Source organism: Rattus norvegicus, chromosome X (assembly GCF_036323735.1).
Source record: "Rattus norvegicus strain BN/NHsdMcwi chromosome X, GRCr8, whole genome shotgun sequence".
Classification (NCBI taxonomy): domain Eukaryota; kingdom Metazoa; phylum Chordata; class Mammalia; order Rodentia; family Muridae; genus Rattus; species Rattus norvegicus.
This window is the reverse complement of record NC_086039.1, coordinates 30,708,245-30,733,494: the sequence shown is the minus strand read 5'-3', so window position 1 is coordinate 30,733,494 and position 25,250 is coordinate 30,708,245. Positions and strand designations below refer to the sequence as shown.

Here is a 25,250-nt window from a genome sequence, read left to right as displayed (position 1 = left end):
TTCACAGAGACGGAATCATTAACCAGGGAGCCTGCATGGGCCTCTGCACATATGTTCTGGTGGTGTACCTTGGTCTTCATGTCGGAAACCTTCTTATTAGTGGGAGCAGGGGCTGTATTTGACTCTTTAGCCTGCGTTCGAGACCCTTTCCTCCTACTGGGTTGCCTCATTCAGCCATAATACGAAGGGAGGTTTAAGGTAGAAAGTTCGTACGTAGTCTTACTGCAACTTGATATATATGGGAGCCCTGCTCTTTTGTGAGGAGAAATGAAGGAGTGAATGGGATGGGGTAAAAGAGGAGGTGGAGGGAGGAGTGGGGAGGAGAGGAAGAAGGGAAAATTGCAGTTGGTATGTCAAATAATAGTAATAAAAAGGAATCTCAAAACTAATCAGTGCAAATGACAACTTTTTATATTAGAGTCCGTTTTGTCTACTACAGATTTATCACACATTTGTCATGTAAAATGAAGAAATTTTAATCATTCATTTGAAAATATATACCAACAGGAGATCACAAGTACCCCAAAATCATTCCATTTAAACAAATACCTTTAAAATGATTAAGAATTGAAAGGCGTTTAAGAACTATCCTCTTCAGTGTTTAAGCGACATCAAAAGCTTAAAAAGTAAATATTGTAGACAACATTTGTAAAAGTCAGACTGGGGCACATGTGCAGCTTTGGAGAGAGGAAAGAGGAGGAAATGATGTAGTTATAATCTCAAAACTTATGTTAAAATGTCATTGTAAAAGAAAGATTAATGCAATCACAATGTAATATAACCTCATAGGCATGGATTTATCAACTTCACCAGCATCTTAATGTCAAAATCATTAGATACAGTGGCAAATGTCCTTAGGGATTGAAAAGTCGGTACAATAAGCTGCCTGCTATGATGGCCCATGTGACCTGACCTTCCTAGGATTGAGGATCTGTGACCAAGATGGCAAGCTGTCTCTTAATTTCAGCCCAAAGAAATAGATAATGATTGATTCAATCACTTGTCTCAGTCAAACTCTTTCCTCTTAGCTGAGGGGCCCTCAGATCTGTTACCCTGGCTTTCAATAGCTTTCTCTCAACCTGAGGTATTTGGTGTCTGGAGCTGGAAGGATCTGTGGTTGACTTTTACTAAATAGAATCCAGCTGTGGCTATCATTTTCTGATCCACTTCCAAACGACTGACACTTGTTGTCAACCTCTGTGTCTCCTGTCACTGGCCTTGATGAAACAAGGTGCCTTGGGAAAGAAGTTCACATAGCAGGGAACTACGACGGCTAACACACAGGAGAAGCTGAATCTTGAGGACAACTGCATGGGGCAGAGCTTGCGAGTGGATCCCAGAGTGAAGTTTATGAGAGAGAAGCCATGCATTCTGGTTAGCTTCATGCCCACTTTTCCTATCTTCTCTCCCACTGCTGCCAACCTACCCACCTTATAAGACCATTTCTCGTGCTCAGGCATTGTGGTTTTGGTTTTCAGTGTACTGACTTTACCAGGGCTTTCTGCATAACCGTGGGTGTTGAACCATCTACTGAATCTGGGCTCATCAATGGGTACACGGCTGAAGATAATGATTGCCTTTTCCCCAGTACTCACTAATAGCCAATAGTGCAAAAGGGTGGAGTAGAGGGGACCTGCCCCTCAGAAAGATGGAGTAGAGTTTTATGGGGCCTGCACCCATCCATAATCGACTGATAAGAGGCCCAGTCTTGTGCACACTCACTGCAGGCAACCCTAGCTGCTGTGCCATCATGGTCAAAATGGCTGTCATGCCCAGAAGATAGCATTTTTCAGCCCTTCTACCTATAGTCTAGTCCATACATTTTTTCCAACTCCCTCTTCCACAAAGTTACCCAAGCCCTAGGGGAGCTGGTATAAGTGTCCTCTTTAGGGCTGAACACCCAATTGTCCCTTATTTTCAGCACCTCGCGCAGCCATGTGCCCATTCACTTGCCACAGTTCATTATAAAGAGAAGCTGTGTGGTTTTTTTGATGGCACAGAGCCATAACTTCCCAGCATTAGTATTGCCTAATGGAATCGATGTACAAATTGTCATACCGTGAATCATTTTCGGTCAAGACCACATTTTTAAGACTTTGCCAAAACAAGTTTTCCGCTTTGGGGTTGTTGGGCCACTGGAGGATGGAGCTCTTACAGATCCTCTGCCGAAGCCTCAGGTACTGTGAATACTGTAACACTGGTTCCAGGAGGATGAAGATAATCACATCCATGTTCTCATCCATTAGCCTCTGCAAGGCCAAGTAGAAAGCGGTTTTAAAGTTCCAGCTCTTGGCATATTTCTTGGTTAAAACAAAGATTGTCTTCTTGCTCTGGTTTATGCTCTGCATGAGGTTATCAATGATAGGTAATCCCGGATCCCAATCCCTCTCCTCTAAGCAAAGGAGGACACTTTTGTCCTCACTCTCTTCAAGGTGGTAGCGCAGCTCATTGATCACCCAGTCAGTGACGGATGCGTCTTTGGTGTCATAAGAAATGTAAGCATCATAGAAAGTTTGGGATGTGGATGAAGACCTGTAGCCTCTTAACTTAGCAGAGCACATGTGATAGATAAACCAAACATCCCAGTAAAACAGATGATGAACCAGAGCAGCCAACAGCACTGTGGAGGTGGTAAGGAATGTGAAGAAGAACAGGATAGCTGCAGTGGTATCTGACACACAAGTCGTGAGATCTAGGCTCATGACACTCTTCCATCTCTGATCCCCAGGATTGGAACAAATGACATCTACCAATCTAGGAATTCTGACATGCGGATTTTCTTCTAGCCAGCTTCGGAAATCACTTATGTCACACGTGCAGTCAAAATGGTTCCCTTGTAGATCCAGAACAGACAAGTTTGTTTTTGTCTCAGTTTGCAGGGAGGATTTATTGATCATCTTTATTGTGTTGAAACTTAGATCCAGGTACACCAGATTCCTGGCTTCGGAGAGGAAGCCAGCAGGTAGGTGAGAGAAATGATTGTGGTTCAGCAGCAGTGTCTTCAGGGAATGTGTAAACTTCGATAGGCAATTGGTTAGAAAATACAGCTCATTTCTCCCCAAGTCCAGCACATGAAGGTGAGGAAAATACTGGAGTAATGTCCAATTAAAGAAACGTAATCTGTTATCATTGATATGTAGCTCTTGGAGGCTCTGAGGCAAGTTGAGGAATGCTTCATTTGGGATTTGTTGAAGGTTATTGTACGATAAGTCCAAGCGTGTCAGAGTCTCGAGACTTGTAAAAATGGACCAGTATTTGCCATCATTTGCATTCCACAGACGGTCAAGGCGATTTCCACTAAAAACCAACTCTTTCAGAGATTTGCTTTGCAGCTTGTATTCATCTGTGAGCGTGTAAATGCCATTGTGGCTCAGGTTTAACACCTTGAGCTTTATTAAGTTCTGGATAAATCCTAGACGGTGTGTTACCCCTGCTATACTGAAATAGTGTGCATTGTGGCTCAGGTCCAACACTTCTAGATCATGAAGGTCACTGAAGGTCTGGTTATCATCAAAGTCTAGTCTGTTGTTGGTTAAATCCAAGTATTTAATGTGGGGCATGGATGAGAATTCTGTGCCATTCAACACTTGACCATTGGCATTGAAAGACAGATTTAAGCAGGCGATATCCTGAAAACCTTCAAATTGACTTTTCCCAATAACGAAAATATTGTTCAAACTTAAATCCAAGGCCTTGCCATAAGTAGTACACTGTGGCTTTATTAAAGGTTCAGTGCTATGGTAAAAATTCATGTGTGGATCAAACTCGTCATAGTCTGTTGAGAGAGGCTTCCTAAGACGGTTTCGCCAAGAGGAGTGGTCTGTACCATCTATTACGGATGCTATGCGATTTCCCGATAAGTAAATAACTTTGAGGTTGGGAAAATCCTGGAAAGCTTTGAAATCAATTTTCTCAATAAAGTTAATGCCCAAGTTAATGGTTGTTAAGTTTGGAAGATTCTGGAGGGGCTTGAAATGTTCCTTTTTAAGTTCTCGGAACACATAACCTTTTAAGTGCAACTTCCTGAGAGAACGAAGCATAGAGAAGTTCGGGGAGATAGTAATATATTGTAAATATTCTTTATGTATAAAGTTGAAGGACAGGTCAAGGGTTTGTAAACTGGGTAGCTTGGTTAAAAATGCTCCTGAGGCAATTTCTTGAACTAAATAATTGAATTCAAGATGGAGTTCCTTCAAATTTGTCAGATTGTCGAACCAGGTAGAAGGAATCGTCCTGAGGGAAGTGCTAGAGAGGTTAAGAAAGCGAAGTTGAGTGAGATTTTGAAAAGCAAGAGGATGTATTCTGATGGACGCACTTAAGTTGCAAGATTCACAAGGAAATGGGGCATTGAAACACCTTGGGCAGTTTCCACTCAAATCTAGTAATATTAAATGTTCCAGTCCTTTGAAGTCTTCCTGAGTGATGGTTGAGATCTTGGCATTGCTCAGAAAAAGTTTGCTTAGAGAGCTTGGTAGTTTGGGAGGCACGGAGAAAAGGTTATTGAAAGATAATGAGAGAAGCTTCAAGTTTATAAGATTGTTAAATGCCCCATCTTCTACTTTAAAGATTTGATTACACTTAAAATAGCAGTTCCAGCCCAAATAGAGTCTTTCCAAGTTCCTGAGCCCGAAAGTGTTGTTTTTAGTTACCTGAAATATATTGTTTTGAATTAGGCTAAGTTCTTTCAAAGACTCAGGCAACCCAGCAGGTATAGTATATAACTGGTTGTCTTCCAACAGTAATTCAGTTAGATTTCTTAGGCTGAGGAAAGCCCCTTCTGTAATATTCATACCATTTTTATTTTCATTTGGGTGCTGTTGTTTGGCATTGTGGTTCAGATTGATTTTAGTGAGGTTTCGAAACTTCTGAAAGGACTCATTTGTTATGTGCATAATAGTATTGTCTGACAAGTCTACATCTGTCACATATTTGCCGATAGTTTGGGGAACTTCATGCAGTTGACGATGATTGCATTCTGCAGTCACAAGGGCATTGTGCCTTTTCTCATCACAGGGATAGCTTCTGGAAAAGTTCCCTTTGAGGAAGACTGCACTGGTTCCAGAGGAGAGCAGGCAAAAGCAGGTCAGAATCCACGACTGAGGGGACATGTTTTCCTAAGGAAAACCAAAAATGGAAGGTACCATATTAGAGTAGCAATATTTCATGGATGTTTCTTGGCAAACTTACCAGTGTTCTACCATATTTAAGAGTTTTGAGGTATGGAAGGCTACTAATAATTTAATATGTTGCATCAAATGCATCTCAGAATATTCATGTTTTTACATTTCAGGGAGCTAAAATGGTAAAGATGAAACTCCGAGACATGATGATAGGATGCTTCTGAAAAGGAATTAATCAAGATGCCCCACCACCATATTAAGTCTGAGACAAAGCATGGGTGTAGGTAAGTGTATAGCATAACGTGGCACATATTTTTAGCAACAAAGTATTTGTACAACCATTCTTTTGCAAGTGTGGTATGCATGCATATGTGCTGGCGTCTGCATGTGGAAGCCAGAGAGACACAAATTCTCTTCCTCAGTCACTCACCACTTATTTATCGAGGTGGGATCTCTCTAATGAGACCCAGAGCTTTCCAATTTGGCCAGTCAAGATAGCCATCTTGCCCCAGAGACCCAGCATGTTTGTCTCCCAAGAGCTGGGATTACAGGCAGCCACCACATTTTTCCAGGCTCCTGTGTAGATGCTGGGGGCTCTGAACTTGAGCCATCAGACTATATAACAAGTGCTTTATCCACTGAGCTGTTTCCCCAGCCCTATTGACATGACTCTTGTTAAAACTTTGGCCAGCAACCAAAAGGAGCTGGTTGTCGGATGCATCTCCCAAGAAGATGCTTTCATTCTCGTATCATCCAAGACATTTATGTCTAAGTCATCATTACTTGCTTTCGACAGTTCTCGCAATTATTTCCTCTGTTTTTCTGTTTCTCTGTGGTGATGATACATAGTAGATTCTCTTAGTTCCTTACATTGCTAAAACATGAAAAATCCGTGACACACACACACAAAAGCATCAGGCATTGCACTAAGTGCTACATCAGCATTTCCTTAACCACAGTAAGGCTCATAAGAACACAATTTATTATCCACATTTTTCAGATGAACGAGAGAACTCTAAGAGTTAAATAACTTTCAGAATGATATAGTTTTGTGTTGGGATTTAAGCTAATCTGGCTCCAATTTTTTTAAATATATTTATTTTATGTAGGTGAGCACACTGTAGCTGTCAGACACACCAAAAGAGGACATTGGATGCCATTACAGATGGTTGTGAGCCACCATGTGGTTGCTGGGAATTGAACTCCAGGTCAGTGCTATTAACCACTGAGCCATCTCTCCAGCCCCTGAATTCAATTTTGAAGCCACTCATTGTCATATTTGATAATTTTCTTTTGAAATCTATGGTTCAAAACAGTGCTTCAAATGAAGTGATCATGCAAAAAATGTGGACTGTTGACCATGCAAACTTTGAGATTAATAGTTACTTACTTGCTAAATTTGAAATTTCTCTAAGGAATGTACGACTGTTTCTTACAAGTATTTCTGGCAATCTAGCGTGCTGAAAAGCACTCCTAGCATAGAAACCAAGTTGTTCAAACTGAGCTTTCATCTCTAAGCAAGCAAATGAATCTCACTCAAAAACTATGAATGTGGAGTCTACTTATCTTGTAGCAATAAAAAGCTAATACAACTTGAAAACGTGTTCATACGATGACCTCAGCTAGACTGTAGCTCAGTTGGTAGAGTATCATCTTAGCATTCCAGTGGCCATATCTGTTCAATCTTTAGTGCCGATTAAACTGGGGTGAATTGTACAAGCTTGTAATCCTGGCACCTGGTAGGTAGAAACAGGAAGATCAGGAGTTCAAGTTCATCTCTTTGCCACCTTCTCACAAATCCAGGCTACATGAGACCATAGATCAAAACGGTATCATAAGCTAGTGCTTGAAAGCATATAGCATTGGAGATTCTCAGGAATGTAAACAACTTGTAAGATACGGTGGGAAGTATATTTATCTAGGGCCCTATGCATATCTAAGTCTACATGGATTTCAATCTGAAGGTCATTTATATACTTTCCTGTGTGTATCAGTCAGTGAATGGCCTGGGGACAACGTTTTATTGGTTATTTTATAGTCCTCTGTGTAGGTAGACAGAACTCGCATAAAATAATTTTACAAGAGCAGCTCTCTGCTCCCAGACCCGGTGAGAGAGAGACCCAACCGCCTGGTCAGGTGGGCACTCCTGAGGCTGCAGAGCGGAAGAGACCACCAACACTGCTCACCCCTGCCCACATCCCTGGCCCAAGAGGAAACTGTATAAGGCCTCTGGGCTCCCGTGGGAGAGGGCCCAGGAGCGGCAGGACCCCTGCCAGAGACACTGCCGGACCCTGAAGGAAACAGACCGGATAAACAGTTCTCTGCACCCAAATCCCGTGGGAGGGAGAGCTAAACCTTCAGAGAGGCAGACAAGCCTGGGAAACCAGAAGAGACTGCTCCCTGCACACACATCTCGGACGCCAGAGGAAAAAGCCAAAGACCATCTGGAACCCTGGTGCACTGAAGCTCCCGGAAGGGGCGGCACAGGTCTTCCTGGTTGGTGCTGCTGCAGAGAGCCCCTGGGCAGCACCCCACGAGCGAACCTGAGCCTCGGGACCACAGGTAAGACCAAATTTTCTGCTGCAAGAAAGCTGCCTGGTGAACTCAAGACACAGGCCCACAGGAACAGCTGAAGACCTGTAGAGAGGAAAAACTACACGCCCGAAAGCAGAACACTCTGTCCCCAGAACTGACTGAAAGAGAGGAAAACAGGTCTACAGCACTCCTGACACACAGGCTTATAGGACAGTCTAGCCACTGTCAGAAATAGCAGAACAAAGTAACACTAGAGATAATCTGATGGCGAGAGGCAAGCGCAGGAACCCAAGCAACAGAAACCAAGACTACATGCCATCATCGGAGCCCAATTCTCCCACCAAAACAAACATGGAATATCCAAACACACCAGAAAAGCAAAATCTAGTTTCAAAATCATATTTGATCATGATGCTGGAGGACCTCAAGAAAGACATGAACACACTTAGGGAAACACAGGAAAACATTAAAAAAAACAAGTAGAAGCCTACAGAGAGGAATCGCAAAAATCCCTGAAAGAATTCCAGGAAAACACAATCAAACAGTTGAAGGAATTAAAAATGGAAATAGAAGCAATCAAGAAAGAACACATGGAAACAACCCTGGATATAGAAAACCAAAAGAAGAGACAAGGAGCTGTAGATACAAGCTTCACCAACAGAATACAAGAGATGGAAGAGAGAATCTCAGGAGCAGAAGATTCCATAGAAATCATTGACTCAACTGTCAAAGATAATGTAAAGCGGAAAAAGCTACTGGTCCAAAACATACAGGAAATCCAGGACTCAATGAGAAGATCAAACCTAAGGATAATAGGTATAGAAGAGAGTGAAGACTCCCAGCTCAAAGGACCAGTAAATATCTTCAACAAAATCATAGAAGAAAACTTCCCTAACCTAAAAAAAGAGATACCCATAGACATACAAGAAGCCTACAGAACTCCAAATAGATTGGACCAGAAAAGAAACACCTCCCGTCACATAATTTTCAAAACACCAAACGCACAAAATAAAGAAAGAATATTAAAAGCAGTAAGGGAAAAAGGTCAAGTAACATATAAAGGGAGACCTATCAGAATCACACCAGACTTCTTGCCAGAAACTATGAAGGCCAGAAGATCCTGGACTGATGTCATACAGACCCTAAGAGAACACAAATGCCAGCCCAGGTTACTGTATCCTGCAAAACTCTCAATTAACATTGATGGAGAGACCAAGATATTCCATGACAAAACCAAATTTACACAATATGTTTCTACAAATCCAGCACTACAAAGGATAATAAATGGTAAAGCCCAACATAAGGAGGCAAGCTATACCCTAGAAAAAGCAAGAAACTAATCGTCTTGGAAACAAAACAAAGAGAATGAAAGCACACAAACATAACCTCACATCCAAATATGAATATAACGGGAAGCAATAATCACTATTCCTTAATATCTCTCAATATCAATGGCCTCAACTCCCGAATAAAAAGACATAGATTAACAAACTGGATACGCAATGAGGACCCTGCATTCTGCTGCCTACAGGAAACACACCTCAGAGACAAAGACAGACACTACCTCAGAGTGAAAGGCTGGAAAACAACTTTCCAAGCAAATGGTCAGAAGAAGCAAGTTGGAGTAGCCATTCTAATATCAAATAAAATCAATTTTCAATTAAAAGTCATCAAAAAAGATAAGGAAGGACACTTCATATTCATCAAAGGAAAAATCCACCAAGATGAACTCTCAATCCTAAATATCTATGCCCCAAATACAAGGGCACCTACATACGTAAAAGAAACCTTACTAAAGCTCAAAACACACATTGCACCTCACACAATAATAGTGGGAGATTTCAACACCCCACTCTCATCAATGGACAGATCATGGAAACAGAAATTAAACAGTGATGTCGACAGACTAAGAGAAGTCATGAGCCAAATGGACTTAACGGATATTTATAGAACATTCTATCCTAAAGCAAAAGGATATACCTTCTTCTCAGCTCCTCATGGTACTTTCTCCAAAATTGACCATATAATTGGTCAAAAAACGGGCCTCAACAGGTACAGAAAGATAGAAATAATCCCATGCGTGCTATCGGACCACCACGGCCTAAAACTGGTCTTCAATAACAATAAGGGAAGAATGCCCACATATACGTGGAAATTGAACAATGCTCTACTCAATGATAACCTGGTCAAGGAAGAAATAAAGAAAGAAATTAAAAACTTTTTAGAATTTAATGAAAATGAAGATACAACATACTCAAACTTATGGGACACAATGAAAGCTGTGCTAAGAGGAAAACTCATAGCGCTGAGTGCCTGCAGAAAGAAACAGGAAAGAGCATATGTCAGCAGCTTGACAGCACACCTAAAAGCTCTAGAACAAAAAGAAGCAAATACACTCAGGAGGAGTAGAAGGCAGGAAATAATCAAACTCAGAGCTGAAATCAACCAAGTAGAAACAAAAAGGACCATAGAAAGAATCAACAGAACCAAAAGTTGGTTCTTTGAGAAAATCAACAAGATAGATAAACCCTTAGCCAGACTAACGAGAGGACACAGAGAGTGCGTCCAAATTAACAAAATCAGAAATGAAAAGGGAGACATAACTACAGATTCGGAGGAAATTCAAAAAATCATCAGATCTTACTATAAAAACCTATATTCAACAAAATTTGAAAATCTTCAGGAAATGGACAATTTCCTAGACAGATACCAGGTATCGAAGTTAAATCAGGAACAGATAAACCAGTTAAACAACCGCATAACTCCTAAGGAAATAGAAGCAGTCATTAAAGGTCTCCCAACAAAAAAGAGCCCAGGTCCAGACGGGTTTAGTGCAGAATTCTATCAAACCTTCATAGAAGACCTCATACCAATATTATCCAAACTATTCCACAAAATTGAAACAGATGGAGCCCTACCGAATTCCTTCTACGAAGCCACAATTACTCTTATACCTAAACCACACAAAGACACAACAAAGAAAGAGAACTTCAGACCAATTTCCCTTATGAATATCGACGCAAAAATACTCAATAAAATTCTGGCAAACCGAATTCAAGAGCACATCAAAACAATCATCCACCATGATCAAGTAGGCTTCATCCCAGGCATGCAGGGATGGTTTAATATACGGAAAACCATCAACGTGATCCATTATATAAACAAACTGAAAGAACAGAATCACATGATCATTTCATTAGATGCTGAGAAAGCATTTGACAAAATTCAACACCCCTTCATGATAAAAGTCCTGGAAAGAATAGGAATTCAAGGCCCATACCTAAACATAGTAAAAGCCATATACAGCAAACCAGTTGCTAACATTAAACTAAATGGAGAGAAACTTGAAGCAATCCCACTAAAATCAGGGACTAGACAAGGCTGCCCACTCTCTCCCTACTTATTCAATATAGTTCTTGAAGTTCTAGGCAGAGCAATCAGACAACAAAAGGAGATCAAAGGGATACAGATCGGAAAAGAAGAGGTCAAAATATCACTATTTGCAGATGACATGATACTATATTTAAGTGATCCCAAAAGTTCCACCAGAGAACTACTAAAGCTGATAAACAACTTCAGCAAAGTGGCTGGGTATAAAATTAACTCAAATAAATCAGTTGCCTTCCTCTATACAAAAGAGAAACAAGCCGAGAAAGAAATTAGGGAAACGACACCCTTCATAATCGACCCAAATAATATAAAGTACCTCGGTGTGACTTTAACCAAGCAAGTAAAAGATCTGTACAATAAGAACTTCATGACACTGAGGAAAGAAATTGAAGAAGACCTCAGAAGATGGAAAGATCTCCCATGCTCATGGATTGGCAGGATTAATATAGTAAAAATGGCCATTTTACCAAAAGCAATCTACAGATTCAATGCAATCCCCATCAAAATACCAATCCAATTCTTCAAAGAGTTAGACAGAACAATTTGCAAATTCATCTGGAATAACAAAAAAACCCAGGATAGCTAAAGCTATCCTCAACAATAAAAGGACTTCAGGGGGAATCACTATCCCTGAACTCAAGCAGTATTACAGAGCAATAGTGATAAAAACTGCATGGTATTGGTACAGAGACAGACAGATAGACCAATGGAATAGAATTGAAGACCCAGAAATGAACCCACACACCTATGGTCACTTGATTTTTGACAAAGGAGCCAAAACCATCCAATGGAAAAAAGATAGCATTTTCAGCAAATGGTGCTGGTTCAACTGGAGGGCAACATGTAGAAGAATGCAGATCGATCCATGCTTATCACCCTGTACAAAGCTTAAGTCCAAGTGGATCAAGGACCTCCACATCAAACCAGACACACTCAAACTAATAGAAGAAAAACTAGGGAAGCATCTGGAACACATGGGCACTGGAAAAAATTTCCTGAACAAAACACCAATGGCTTATGCTCTAAGATCAAGAATTGACAAATGGGATCTCATAAAACTGCAAAGCTTCTGTAAGGCAAAGGACACTGTGGTTAGGACAAAACGGCAACCAACAGATTGGGAAAAGATCTTTACCAATCCTACAACAGATAGAGGCCTTATATCCAAAATATACAAAGAACTCAAGAAGTTAGACCGCAGGGAAACAAATAACCCTATTAAAAAATGGGGTTCAGAGCTAAACAAAGAATTCACAGCTGAGGAATGCCGAATGGCCGAGAAACACCTAAAGAAATGTTCAACATCTTTAGTCATAAGGGAAATGCAAATCAAAACAACCCTGAGATTTCACCTCACACCAGTGCGATTGGCTTAGATCAAAAACTCAGGTGACAGCAGATGCTGGCGAGGATGTGGAGAAAGAGGAACACTCCTCCATTGTTGGTGGGGTTGCAGACTGGTAAAACCATTCTGGAAATCAGTCTGGAGGTTCCTCAGAAAATTGGACATTGAACTGCCTGAGGATCCAGCTATACCTCTCTTGGGCATATACCCAAAAGATGCCTCAACATATAAAAGAGACACGTGCTCCACTATGTTCATCGCAGCCTTATTTATAATAGCCAGAAAATGGAAAGAACCCAGATGCCCTTCAACAGAGGAATGGATACAGAAAATGTGGTACATCTACACAATGGAATATTACTCAGCTATCAAAAACAACGAGTTTATGAAATTCGTAGGCAAATGGTTGGAACTGGAAAATATCATCCTGAGTGAGCTAACCCAATCACAGAAAGACATACATGGTATGCACTCATTGATAAGTGGCTATTAGCCCAAATGCTTGAATTACCCTAGATCCCTAGAACAAACGAAACTCAAGACAGATGATCAAAATGTGAATGCTTCACTCCTTCTTTAAATGAGGAAAAAGAATACCCTTGGCAGGGAAGGGAGAGGCAAAGATTAAAACAGAGACTGAAGGAACACCCATTCAGAGCCTGCCCCACATGTGGCCCATACATATACAGCCACCCAATTAGACAAGATGGATGAAGCAAAGAAGTGCAGACTGACAGGAGCCGGATGTAGATCGCTCCTGAGAGACACAGCCAGAATACAGCAAATACAGAGGCGAATGCCAGCAGCAAACCACTGAACAGAGAAAGAACTGGAAGAGCTTGAAGGGGCTCGAGACCCCAAAAGTACAACAATGCCAAGCAACCAGAGCTTCCAGGGACTAAGCCACTACCTAAAGACTATACATGGACTGACCCTGGACTCTGACCCCATAGGTAGCAATGAATATCCTAGTAAGAGCACCAGTGGAAGGGGAAGCCCTGGGTCCTGCTAAGACTGAACCCCCAGTGAACTAGTCTATGGGTGGAGGGCGGTAATGGGGGGAGGGTTGGGAGGGGAACACCCATAAGGAAGGGGAGGGGGGAGGGGGATGTTTGCCCGGAAACCGGGAAAGGGAATAACACTCGAAATGTATATAAGAAATACTCAAGTTAATAAAAAAAAAAGAAAAAAAATAATTTTACAAGATTTCACCTGTGATTGAAAAAATTATTTGATGCCATATGCAAGCCAACAAGGGAATTTGACTTATTTATAGGGTCTAGGAAAGGCTTCCACACTACAACTCTAGAAACAACAATTTTCCTAACTTTTTTTCCTGTTAAATTTATGGTTTAATTTTTCAACATTAAAATATTTTACCCAACTATAACTGTTTTGGCATAAGTCATGAGAAGTAAACCCAAATTATTCTTTTCTCAGTATAGACCCAGTTGTCTCTACCATCTGCGGAACAACCTGATCCCTGTTTTGATAATGCTAATACATGGCCAACTTTCTTGCATGTTTGGATTCATTTCTAGACTCCTTGATGTTTCATCTATTTATAGTTAATATGTTCTTATCACGTAGAATCTTCCTATGAACACAACCCAATAGAAAATGGACCAACATATATTAACAATGAAATGTGGGACTAGAGAGATAGCTCAGAGGTTGAGCCTGCCTTTACTTCCCAGCGACTACTTGTGTGGCTGACAGCCATGTATAATGAGATCTGGTGTCCTCGTCTGGCATTGAGACATCTATGCAGGCAGAACACTGTATGTATAATAAATCTTTTTTAAAAACCCAAAACATAAGTGGTATTTATGTGCATGTATGTTTATGTGCATGTATGTCTGTGCATCATGTGTTCCAGGTATGCTTGGAGGCCTGAAAAGTCTCTTGGGTGTCCTGGAACTGGAACTACTGATGATTGTGAACCACTGTGTGAGTGCTGGGAATCGAACATAAGTGCTCTGGAAGAGTGCTCTCAACCACTGAGTCATCTCTTCTTCCCCTGGGAATATTTCTTAAACATACAAAAAGATATTCCAACCCTGCTCAGTAAATTACACTGATTCAAGTTTTAAAATCAATCCACTGTGCAGCTGGACATGTCATGAAATAGCTCATTTCTTGATGTCATAAATAGAAACTAACATTACTTTTAAGATGGACAACAGTTTGCAACATCTTTCAAAGCTAGAAATGTACACTTGGAGTCAGCAATTTCAATTCTAGAAGGAGATCCTAAAGACATACCTACATATGCCAATGTCTATGTAGAAAGATGCTCTAAGCAAAGCCTTTTAACAACAGCAAAAGATTGGAAATAATCTCAATGTCTGTGGTTAAGGGTCTAGTTGTAATCTTATGACAGAATATCATGTGGAAATGGAATGGAAAATATAAGAATTTTTATATTCATTCACTCAGCAAATATTTATTGAACATGTATTTTATTGCAAGAACTGTTTTCAAACACAGCACTAGAAATACATACAAAAATGCTTACCTATCTGATATGTATACTAAAAATTAGAAATTTAGATAGAACATTAGAAAGGAAGAGAGTAAAGAAGGAAAGGTAGAGGTTTATGTAAGTCGTTGTGTTGGACTTACATGGAAGTCCTTGAGTTGAACTTATTTAACTAAAAGAAATCCCATTAATTTGTAAAGGAGTCTATGGGGAACAGTATCCTGGCATAATTAGATTCCAGATATTTTCCTTTGCACACTAATAGACGTATTGGTTGGTAAGATATCCTTAGTGAACCAAGAGAAGAGGCTGTCTATTAAGGCCCCACTTCCTCAAACTAAGGTTTCCACATCTAGTTTCAAATACAACTATATATTTTATACAAAGCAGGGCAATTAGATATGAAGAACACCAAGAACCTCTTGTCACAAGCAGAGGAATCTTTTGAGAGTAAAAGTTCCTTCAGGATAAAACAAGTTTCTCACACAGTCTAAAGTAACAGTAGGAATTATGGGTCATGGAAACGAATAGAAGTTGGAGAGATTCCTCAGTGAAGAGCTTGAAGTTTCGAACACCAGACCCCTAAGAAGTCACTGAGGCAAGAACATGAGTGAGCAAATTCCAAATAACAAAAATTTGACAAGTGCATTAAATGGTGAGCAGTGGACAGCAAGGAAGTTGAGGGGAAATGGTTGACTGATCAGCCATCAAGCCTTAGCACTCCACACAGGTCCTCACAGAGTTTCTGTGCATTTCTCTCTTAGTTGCTGTTCTATTGCTGTGAAGAGAAACTATTACCAAAGCAACTTATATAGAAAAAAAGCATTTAGTTGGAGCTTGCTGAGAGTTTCAGAGGGTTAGTCCATGAACACCATAGTGCATGGTGACAGGCAGGCAGGAATGATCCTGGAGTAGCTGAGAGCTCACATCCAATACAAAAGTTGGAGGCAGAAAAGAGGGCAAGGCTGATCCTGATGTGGGTGTTGAAATCTCAGAGTCCATCCCTAGAGATACACCTTCTACAACGAGGTTACACCTCCTAATCCTTCCTAAATGGTCTACCAACCAGGAGCCAAACATTCAAATGTGTGAGCCCAAGGTGGGGGTGGAGCACATTCTTATTCAAATCACCACAATTGTTAATTCTCCAGGTACTCAGCTGCCATCAAACACTCCCTGGCTGAATATAGCACATCCATCTGGATTTTAGAGCAGCAGGGAGCTTACACACACACACACACACACACACACACACACACACACACACACACCCCTAGAGAAGGCTACATTTTTTCAGTAACGTTTTACTAAAATGAAAGCAAACAGAAGCTAAATCCCAGAAGCAAGGCAGACTTCTTTTTCCTCTTCCCCTTCTCCTCTCTCCTCATTTCATCCTCTTCCCCTTCCTCTCTCCTTTCATCCTCTTCTACTTTTCCTGTCTTTCCTCCCTTCATCTTCCTCCTCTCTTTCCTAGACTTTTCGATCTATTTCATTAGACCATCGTATTTAATGCACACTTAATATGTAGAGCCCTCTTATGAACACAGCCCAATAGAACATGGACCAAAATATATTTCCCTTTTCCTGTTCTTCTTCTTTTCTTCCTCCTTGCCCACACCTCCCCTTCCGTCTTTCCCTTCTCTTTTCTCCTTTCACCTCCTTTCTCTCCTCTTCCTTATTCCCTTCTTTTCTTTTCTCTTGTTCCAACTATGCCCTTCCTTGACATGTTGGAGATGGGATACAGGGCCTTGTGCATGCTGGGGAAAGTGCTCCACCACAAATTCATGTTCATGGTAGTATAATAATTGAAACACATGTGACATGATAGCTATGAGAGTTAAAATAGAGAGAGAGCAATGTTTCAAGTATACAACAGGAATGCAAAAATGAAAATAAAATATATAGAGATAGTACAAACAGAGACAGACACATAGGGTGGGGTGGGTGGGTGGAGTAGTTTACAGTATAAAATCCTGGAGGGGTTCTATAGTTGGGAGGCAAAGGCATCTCAAAAGGGGCAGACCAGTGGATTGACTAAGAGTCTGAATAAGAGTGCTGGTGATAGGAGTCAGAGTTCAGCGGTTAAGAGTACTGACTGCTCTACAAGAAGACCTGGGATAAATAACCACACCCACCTGGCAGCTTATAACTATTTTCTTTTTTTTTCCTTTTTTCTTTTTTCTTTTTTCTTTTTTTTCTTTCTTTTTTTTTTTTTTTTTTTTTTTTTTTTTTGGAGCTGGGGACCGAACCCAGGGCCTTGTGCTTGCTAGGCAAGCGCTCTACCACTGAGCTAAATCCCCAACCCAATAACTATTTTAAACTCTAGTTCCAGAGGAACCAACACCCATCTCTGGCTTCCACAGGCACTGAATGCAAGTGATGGACAGACATACAAGAAAGTGTGTGTGTGTGTGTGTGTGTGTGTGTGTGTGTGTGTGTGTGTGTGTGTAATGATGAAGTCTATGAGCCTTAGACAAAATGTGAGAGCCAGAATGAACTATCCTGAGAGAAAACAGGAGAGATAAAGGGTAAGAATGCTGGGCTGGTGGAGCACAAGACACCATACCCATCCCAGGCTCAGCTCTGGAACTCCAGCATCTACTTTGCTTATGAATATCTACTTCAGCATTCCAGACAGGAAACCACATGGACTCCCTTTGGGGAAGTAGGGTCTGATCAAAGTGAGCCTAGGCAGACACATGCCATAACTACAAAATGTTCGGGGACCCTGAAAACAGAACTTGGTCAATTGAAGTCCATGAAGATCAAAAAAGAATCTTTAATAAGAACAAGACCTCATCTGCTTCCCTCAGCCTGGCTCCAGTGGCAACATAACTTTCTGCACACAAACAGGTATGGGTTGAAGGCTGAGGCTTGCCAAGATTTTGATTATCTTTTTGTTTTGAGATAGGTCCTCACTCTGTAGCCCATACTGGCCTAGAATTCATGATCCTCCTTAGCCTCTTGAATGCCAGGATTACATATGCAAACCCGGCCTGAGCTGTAGGTTTTTAAAAAAGATTTATTTTAAGCTTATTTTTAGTTCTAATATTCTTATGTGTGGGCTGTGTATGTGTGTGCATGTGAGTGCAGGTGCCCCTGGAGGCCAGAACAAGACATCAGGTCTCCTAGAGCTGGAGTTATAGATGGTTATGAGCTACCCTACTTGAGTGCTGGGAACTGAACTCAGATCTTTTATAAGAACAATGAACGCATGTTTTTTTCTTTTTACTTTTTAAAAAAATTATTTATTTAATGTATATGACTGTACTGTCGCTGTCTTCAGACACACCAGAGGAGGGCATCAAGGGAGATGGTTATGAGCCACCATGTGGTTGCTGGGATTTGAACTCAGGACCTCTGGAAGAGCAGTCGGTGCTCTTAACCACTGAGCCATCTCTCCAGCCCTGAACGCATGGTTTTAACTGCTGAATAATCTCTCCAGTCCTTGCTTTTTTTAAAAAAGACCTTTATTAACAGGTGTTTGCAGTTTATTGACTTTCTTGAAAAAAAAATCAAGATGTAGACTTTATTACAAATTAAAAATGAAGTTCGTAAAAATCTCAACTTGGCCAGGTATGAAACAATTTAAAAACTGTTAAAGGTGTATTGAGAGAAAACAGGCCTTTTTTCTTAAAAAACATGTTTGTCACTACCAAAAAGAGACATCTTTAGGTAAAAATAATAAAAACCCATGTTGCATAGATAATGCAGATAGTTCTAATGTATCTGGTCAACGGGTGAAAAGCAAGCACTTAAGGTCTTCAGCTCCAATCTCTGTTTCTTCTTGCTGGAATTTCTTATTCATTTCTTCTTGTTGGATGACCAAACCAGATGATGGTGGAGATGGTAAGCCGGCATTTACTCAGTCCTGCCCTGCTCAGCAGACAGACAAATTCTCAGCTGGTAGATCAGCTGCTTTTGTCTCTTTGTCATCTTGTGGTTTAGGGTCCCCTGGGCATCTGCATCGGTAATTGAAGTTGCAGCGATACTGACATTGAGGTGGCTGCTGACCTTGGCTCTCATCGCCTTGATATACTTTGTCCTCTTCATTGCCATCTTCTCTAGGCTGCCTTTGGCGAGGAGGGCCCCTGCGGAATCGTGGTCTGTAACCCCGAAACATATTCTGTCTCACTGGTCTACCTTGCCCTCTGGTTATCAGGACTCTCCATCACTTCTCCTTGCACAGGGGGCTTGGAATACTGTGGTCCGCGCACATGGGGTCTCCGCATGTAGTAAGGTGGGAACCTTTGCCTTCGATAGGGCCAGGGTTGTTGGGCCTGTCTTTCAGGAGCACTTTCCGATCCCTCGTTCTTTCCCCTACTCTCCCTATTCTGGTAATTTTGCTGGTAACTGCTTGGAGGACCCTACGACGTGGATAGCATCTATAATGGTTATGTTTGCTGCATATTTATTCCCTTGAACTGGAACTCCACCAGGGCCTGTAACATTTGTTGCCTCCGTACCCTTTTCTCCTTCAACAATATCAAACTCCACAGTTTCTCCATCTCCTACACTCCTGGGGTTATTCTTTATGGCAATCTGGTGTACAAATACGTCTTCCTTGGTGTCATTCCTGTGGATGAAACCGTATCTGTTCCTTACATTGAACCACTCTACTGTTCCCCAAACCTTCGATAAGATGGCCTTCTTCTCCCCGCCGGCTGATGCCGCGGATGTGAGGCCACCCGGGCTGCCACTACTTGTGCTGCTGCCGCTGCTGCGGGTGGAGCCCAACTTGGTGTCAGTGGCGCTGAGGGCGTTGGCGGCCCTGGGTCTTGGCCTCACTGCTCATGGTTGTGGTGATGGTGACTGGAGCAGCAGCGACAGATGCAGCTCCTCCCCATGTGATGGTGACTAGGCCTGCAGCAGCGGTGAGGCTTTCTAGGGCTCTCTGGGGTCCACTCGCTTGGTTTATTTTTAAAGCGATTAAATCGCACAGAGCGATTATTTACCTTGAACACCAAGTTTCCTGGTGCCCCTGTCCTTTCTTAGGTTTTCTTCAGGACACCCACAAAAGATTCAAGTCTGCCTATATCACGTGGATTTTTAGACTTCTCGTCAAACTGTGAAGGAACGTATTTCTGCTGTTTGAGCACTCACATTGGTGACAGTAAAAGTGATAGTGTGTAAACAAGCATGATTCTGTGGATTCCACTACCAGGGGAACTCATCCAAAATGGTCTCTGCACAGACATACCCATGAGCTGACAGCCTGAAAACCTCTGAAGAGGAGGGTGGAGCTTTAGTGCTCAAAGGACTGACCTGGTGTTGCCTTGGTCAAATGGAGAAAACCGAAACTCATTTATTCAAACGTTGCCTATGAATCATAAACACTAACCAAAAAATTAGCAACAGAAAGAAGTCAAGCTGCTTAACTTCCCTTTCTCTGTACCACAAAGCAGCTGTGACACTCTGCTAGCCAAATCTCAGCCTTTCCCTTATTTTTCTGTGCATTATCTGCACAGTGCTTGCATCCATGGGACACAGCCTTCAGTTCTCCCAAGGGCATCACACAACGTGAGGTGAGGAACTCCACCTCTGTCATCTCGCACACTGATCTTTCTTCTCACTCAGTACCCCGTGGGACACCTAATTAACCCTTGGAAAACACTGTTTCGATGAAAGGAGCAGCTCCAAAGTCCCCCCGCCCCCTGAACTGATTACGGGTGGGCTGGGAGCCACTCCGTACTCATTGGTCCAGTGGTCTTCAGACAGGAAAACTCTAGTTGTATGAGTACTAGAACCACAGCACCTCTCAGTGAGGCTAAAATGAACCCTACAGAATCTACAGTGCAGGGAGGGTAGGAGCATATAGAGCTCTTAGGAGTCCAGCTGTCAATCTGCACAGAGAACTCTTTCTCCCTCTTTAAGGGTTCCTTCAAGACCAGCTGGACTCTGAGGCAAAGGAATTTAAGATCAACTTGAGTTACCTAGTAAGATCCTGCCTCAAAATAAAATAAAATAAAATAAAATAAAATAAAATAAAATAAAATAAACCAACAAAAAGATTTGCTAGTGGAGCTTAGCATTCGAGTGCTCCTCTAGCATGGGAAAGGCCTTGAAGTCCTCCCAGTAGCAATGTAAGCAAATGATTTTCCTTCAACATGGTATGTTTTACCTCAGACAAGCTGTACCCCTCTCCAGAAATGTTCTTCCTTAGGCCTGGTAACTACAAAGTGTTCAAAAATCCGATTAGTTATTATACATGACAAATTGAATCATTTAGCTTTTCCAGCACCAAGTGGGTGGGAAGCAGAGCTGATAATTTGCTAGCCTAGATTTCTTTCTTACTGTTCATGGTCTTGAATTAATGTTTGTTTGATAATGTTGATCACTGATTTATTATACTCGTTAACTAATTAAGGAATAGATGTATACAGCACACTGGAAGGATGGCTTAGTGGCTAAGGGCACCTTCCGTTTGTTCTTGCAGAGAACCTGGATTCAGCACCATACAGTAGCTCATAACAATTCATAACTTCCGTTCCAGGGGCTCTGATACTATCTCTGAGGGCACCAGCCATACATTCAGTACACTTACATACACGCAGGCAAACATCCATATACATAAAATAAAAACATTTTACAAAAGATATATAGATATGATCTATCATCTCAGTTGAAATTAATAGTTGGTGCTTTATTTTGTCTACCCTAATTCTGAGGTATTCATGAACTGCTTTGGAGAGCAAGAGAAACATAATGCCAATTGAGTGAACTTGATGCTAAAGAGACGCCCCCTGATTCAGCACAACTAAAGATATGTGAAAAGTATGCTTTTTTGATCATAGAGGGATTTGCCATAAGTCAAGTACAAAGCACCCATATGTTTATTTCATTCTCATACAAGTCAGCACAGGTGGGTAGTATCAAAAACCTGTTTCCCAGACTTGGACCCTGATGCTTTGAAAGGTTACTTCTTCACCCAAGGTCATTCCCATAGTAAGCAGCCAAGCTGAACAGAGCATAGATATGCTCAGTTAACTCATGAGTTATGGCTGTAACCTAAAGAACAAATTGAGAATGATCTGGTGGCAGAGATGAGCAAAACCATCATAGCTAGGTGCTGGAGAGATGACTCAGCAGTGAAGAGTGCTTGTTGCTTTTGCAGAGAACCTAGATTCTCTTCCCAGCACCTGTATGTTGTCTTACAACTATCTAAAACTCCAGTTCTGCACAATCTGACATCATTTTCTAACATCTATAGGCACTAGGCAATATGGACAGGCTTGCAAAACACTCAACCACGTAACAAACAAATAAAAAACATATAATAAACCACCATACATTTCAAATCTACAGGATATAGACACTGGGGGCAAATATTCCACTTTGCCTTTCTGTGCTGACTAGGCCACCACAGCAAGCACTCCTGACTTTGCTGATCCTTTGACTTTCTATAGGATGACACTAAAGTTACTGGGTTTGGACATAGGCATCAATGATCAGTGCTCTAATCACCTGAAAAGGACACACACCTTGCATTTATTAATACTCACCGAGAACCACAGGCTTTGTGCTCTTTAAAAAAACAAACAAACAAAAACCACAGACAAACAAAAAACCCTGTTTGCTCATATCTCTAAATAAGTATATGTTTGAGTCCATAGTTTGAAAATCTGGCTAGGGGTATGGCTCTGTTGATAATATACTTGCTCTGAAAGCTCAACGAACTGAGTTTGATTCCTAGAATCACAGTCCAAAAAAAAAAAAATAAGTAAAGAAGGAAAAAAAAGAAAAGAAAAGCTAGATGTAATGACTGAAAGGGCAGACAGGTACATCACTCACCACCCAACTTAGCCTATTTGGCAAGTACCACCCAAGCAAGGGACACTGTCTTAAACATTAAGGAATGTACACATGTCCTTGTTATATGTTGGAGCATCTTTTGGATATATGCCCAGGAGTGGTATAGCTGTCTCCTCAGGTAGGGGAATGTTCAATTTTCTGAGGAATGTCCAGATTAATTTCCAGAGTGACTGTACCAGCTTGCAACCCCACCAACAATGTAAATAAATAAAGTTTCCAATGAAAAAGGAATGCACATTTGTGCGTCTGCAGACACACACACACACACACACACACACACACACACACACACACACACGTAAAATATCGCAATAGAACTTAGAAAGGCATTCCTTCTGAATGGTAATTCCCAGAATAGAGCCTGTGGGAGTCACTAAGCTGTCCTGGAAAAATTACCCAAACACAGTATGAGTCCCTGTGTATATGGCATTCTCAGTCTGGGCTTCCCATGAGCCTGCCTTGTATCCCATCAGTTCTGTTGGTTTTAGGGTTTTCACACGGAAGGATGAGAAGCAGTGATTGACAGAAAATGAAATAACAGTCAACATACATATATAATATAGAACAGTAAAAGAGTCAATGTAAGCTTGTAAAACCTACCCATCTCATTCTCCCTGCTGACAGGTGGAAGCCAAGGACCTCTTTACAAGCTTACTTTGATTCTCTTACAGTTCTATACTCTCCTTTCTTAGGGCCCAGCTATTTTGACTCTCATAGAAATTTACCAAGTAGAAACTGGACAAGTTCAATTGCAGTGTCATATGTGCTGTTGGTCTAGTTGGACCCAATCCCATATAGGCCACTGCAGTCATTTGTAAGGATCATAAAATTTTAGTGCAAAATGAATTGATATTCCAGATCCATAATGGACCTTAAGTGAGCATAAAAATTAACTTCCAATAAGTTAAATAGACATTAAATTAGTGTCAAAAAAAAGCACACAAAGGCCTTGAATATGCACTAAACGGCTAGGGAAAACATACATGGTCAATTTTGAATGAGATTCTTTTCGTGTCAGATTTTCCAATTGTTCTTTAAACTTCCCTGATTTTTCTATAAAATATTCCATTCAGAAAGACTTGTAGTCTGTTTGCATTTTAATCTGATACCTTTTGACAGTGATAAAAACAGACCTTTTGCTGTATCTAGGCAGTGTAAGGCAGTAGTGGCAGAGGTAGTTAAGATGAGTGTTTTAAACTTCAAACAGGAAAAGTAGCTACTGCTATGGAAATTCTAGCTTTTAGTGATTAAGACCAACTATCACCAGGCTGCAGATACTGAAACATGTTTGTAAAGCAGTAGTTCTCAACTTGTGGGTCGCGATTCCTGATTCCTTTGGGGTCAAAGAACTCTCTCACAGGGGTTGCCTAAGCCCATAGGAAAACACAGATATTCACGTTATGATTTATAACAGTAGCAAAATTGCAGTAATGACGTAGTAATGAAATAATGTTGTGGTTGTAGGTCAGTGCAACATGAGGAGCTATATTAAAGTGTAGAGGCATTAGAAAGGTTGTGAACCACTGGTCTAGAGGTAGGGAACTTCCCATGTTCTATAGGCAAAGGAAGGTAAAAATGTTTGTTTCTCTCTTAACCTCCAACTCCGTTTTTTCTGGAAAAAGATACGCTTTCTAGCTGGGCCAGAAAAATCAAAGAATAGCTCAAATTCTTCCTTGGAAGGGTCTTGCTTTCCTGTTCCGAATGATACGATTATCATTGCATTCGGCTTTCAAAGTTTACTCTCTAATTAGTTGATCACAACATTCACAGGCTCATCAGACAGGCAGTCCTCCCAGCGTACAATGTATACTGCTGGTTTCCTTTGGCTCCTGCTACTACTTGGCTCTGTTAGTACTTTCTTTGTTTGCATCAGTAGCCACCAACCCAGACCTCTAGATGGGAAATTATATTTTGCATGAGATCTTTGAGACAAGCTTAGGCACAGCTTACCCCTTTCCGGCTGAGATCCCTGGAAGGTTCTCTTTCAATAGCTTGCAGTAGCAGTGCAGTGTGGTCCTCTGTGTACAGGAGTTGTGCAGAGAGCAGATTTTGGCAAACTTCTGAAATCTGGTTGTTTTAGCATCAGCAGAATCTAGCATGGGATTTGCAGAAGTTTACATTGGTAGACAGGAAGTTGTGATTTCTTAACTGTTGCCAAATCACTTATTGGCTATGCTTCAAAATTTCGAAACTGAATTCAGAGGAAAGGCCATTTATAAAATTATTTTTATGTAACCTTTACAGCATACTTTCGTGAGTTGGTCTATAGTTATGTCTATGGATATTTGTGGGGTTTTGATGAGTAGGATTAGCAGGGGGAACAGGTGATAAAATGGGGGAGGAAATAACATTTTAATGGAAGAAAATCTGTGTTCTTTAAACATAAACACCTTTGCCATAAATTTGTATTGAGTTTTGGATTTCTGAAACCTATCTTTAGGTATTTAACTCACGCATACATCTGCTTTGTTCCACACCATTTCAAGACTGCTACACTGCATATGTATCTAGGGCTGGCCCACTAGACCAAGGCTGGGGAGCTTCTACGTGTAGCCCCTGGCATGCA

General features: G+C 41.2%; 1 protein-coding gene and 1 pseudogene across 2 annotated transcripts; both read right to left on the bottom strand.

The window, feature by feature from the left end:
• Positions 1–390: 390 nt before the first annotated feature.
• Tlr8 (toll-like receptor 8) lies at positions 391–24,781 on the bottom strand. Of its 2 annotated transcripts, XM_039100074.2 has the most exons (3): positions 24,635–24,781; positions 6,511–6,856; positions 391–5,114 (listed from the first exon to the last, which is right to left on the bottom strand). In XM_039100074.2, exon 3 carries the CDS (start codon positions 5,106–5,108, stop codon positions 2,019–2,021), a length of 3,090 nt encoding a protein of 1,029 aa, XP_038956002.1. In that variant the 5' UTR covers positions 5,109–5,114; positions 6,511–6,856; positions 24,635–24,781; the 3' UTR covers positions 391–2,018. The 2 variants fall into 2 exon arrangements, with proteins under 2 accessions (XP_038956002.1, NP_001094479.1); NM_001101009.1 differs by lacking the exon at positions 6,511–6,856 and having other exon boundaries at positions 1,869–5,114; positions 24,635–24,769.
• On the bottom strand, positions 18,326–19,775 carry Ybx1-ps7 (Y box binding protein 1, pseudogene 7; annotated as a pseudogene).
• Positions 24,782–25,250: the final 469 nt, after the last annotated feature.

Excerpts from the sequence above, each read along its gene's own strand:
- Tlr8 (XM_039100074.2), bottom strand. The coding sequence starts at position 5,108 with ATGTCCCCTCAGTCGTGGATTCTGACCTGCTTTTGCCTGCTCTCCTCT.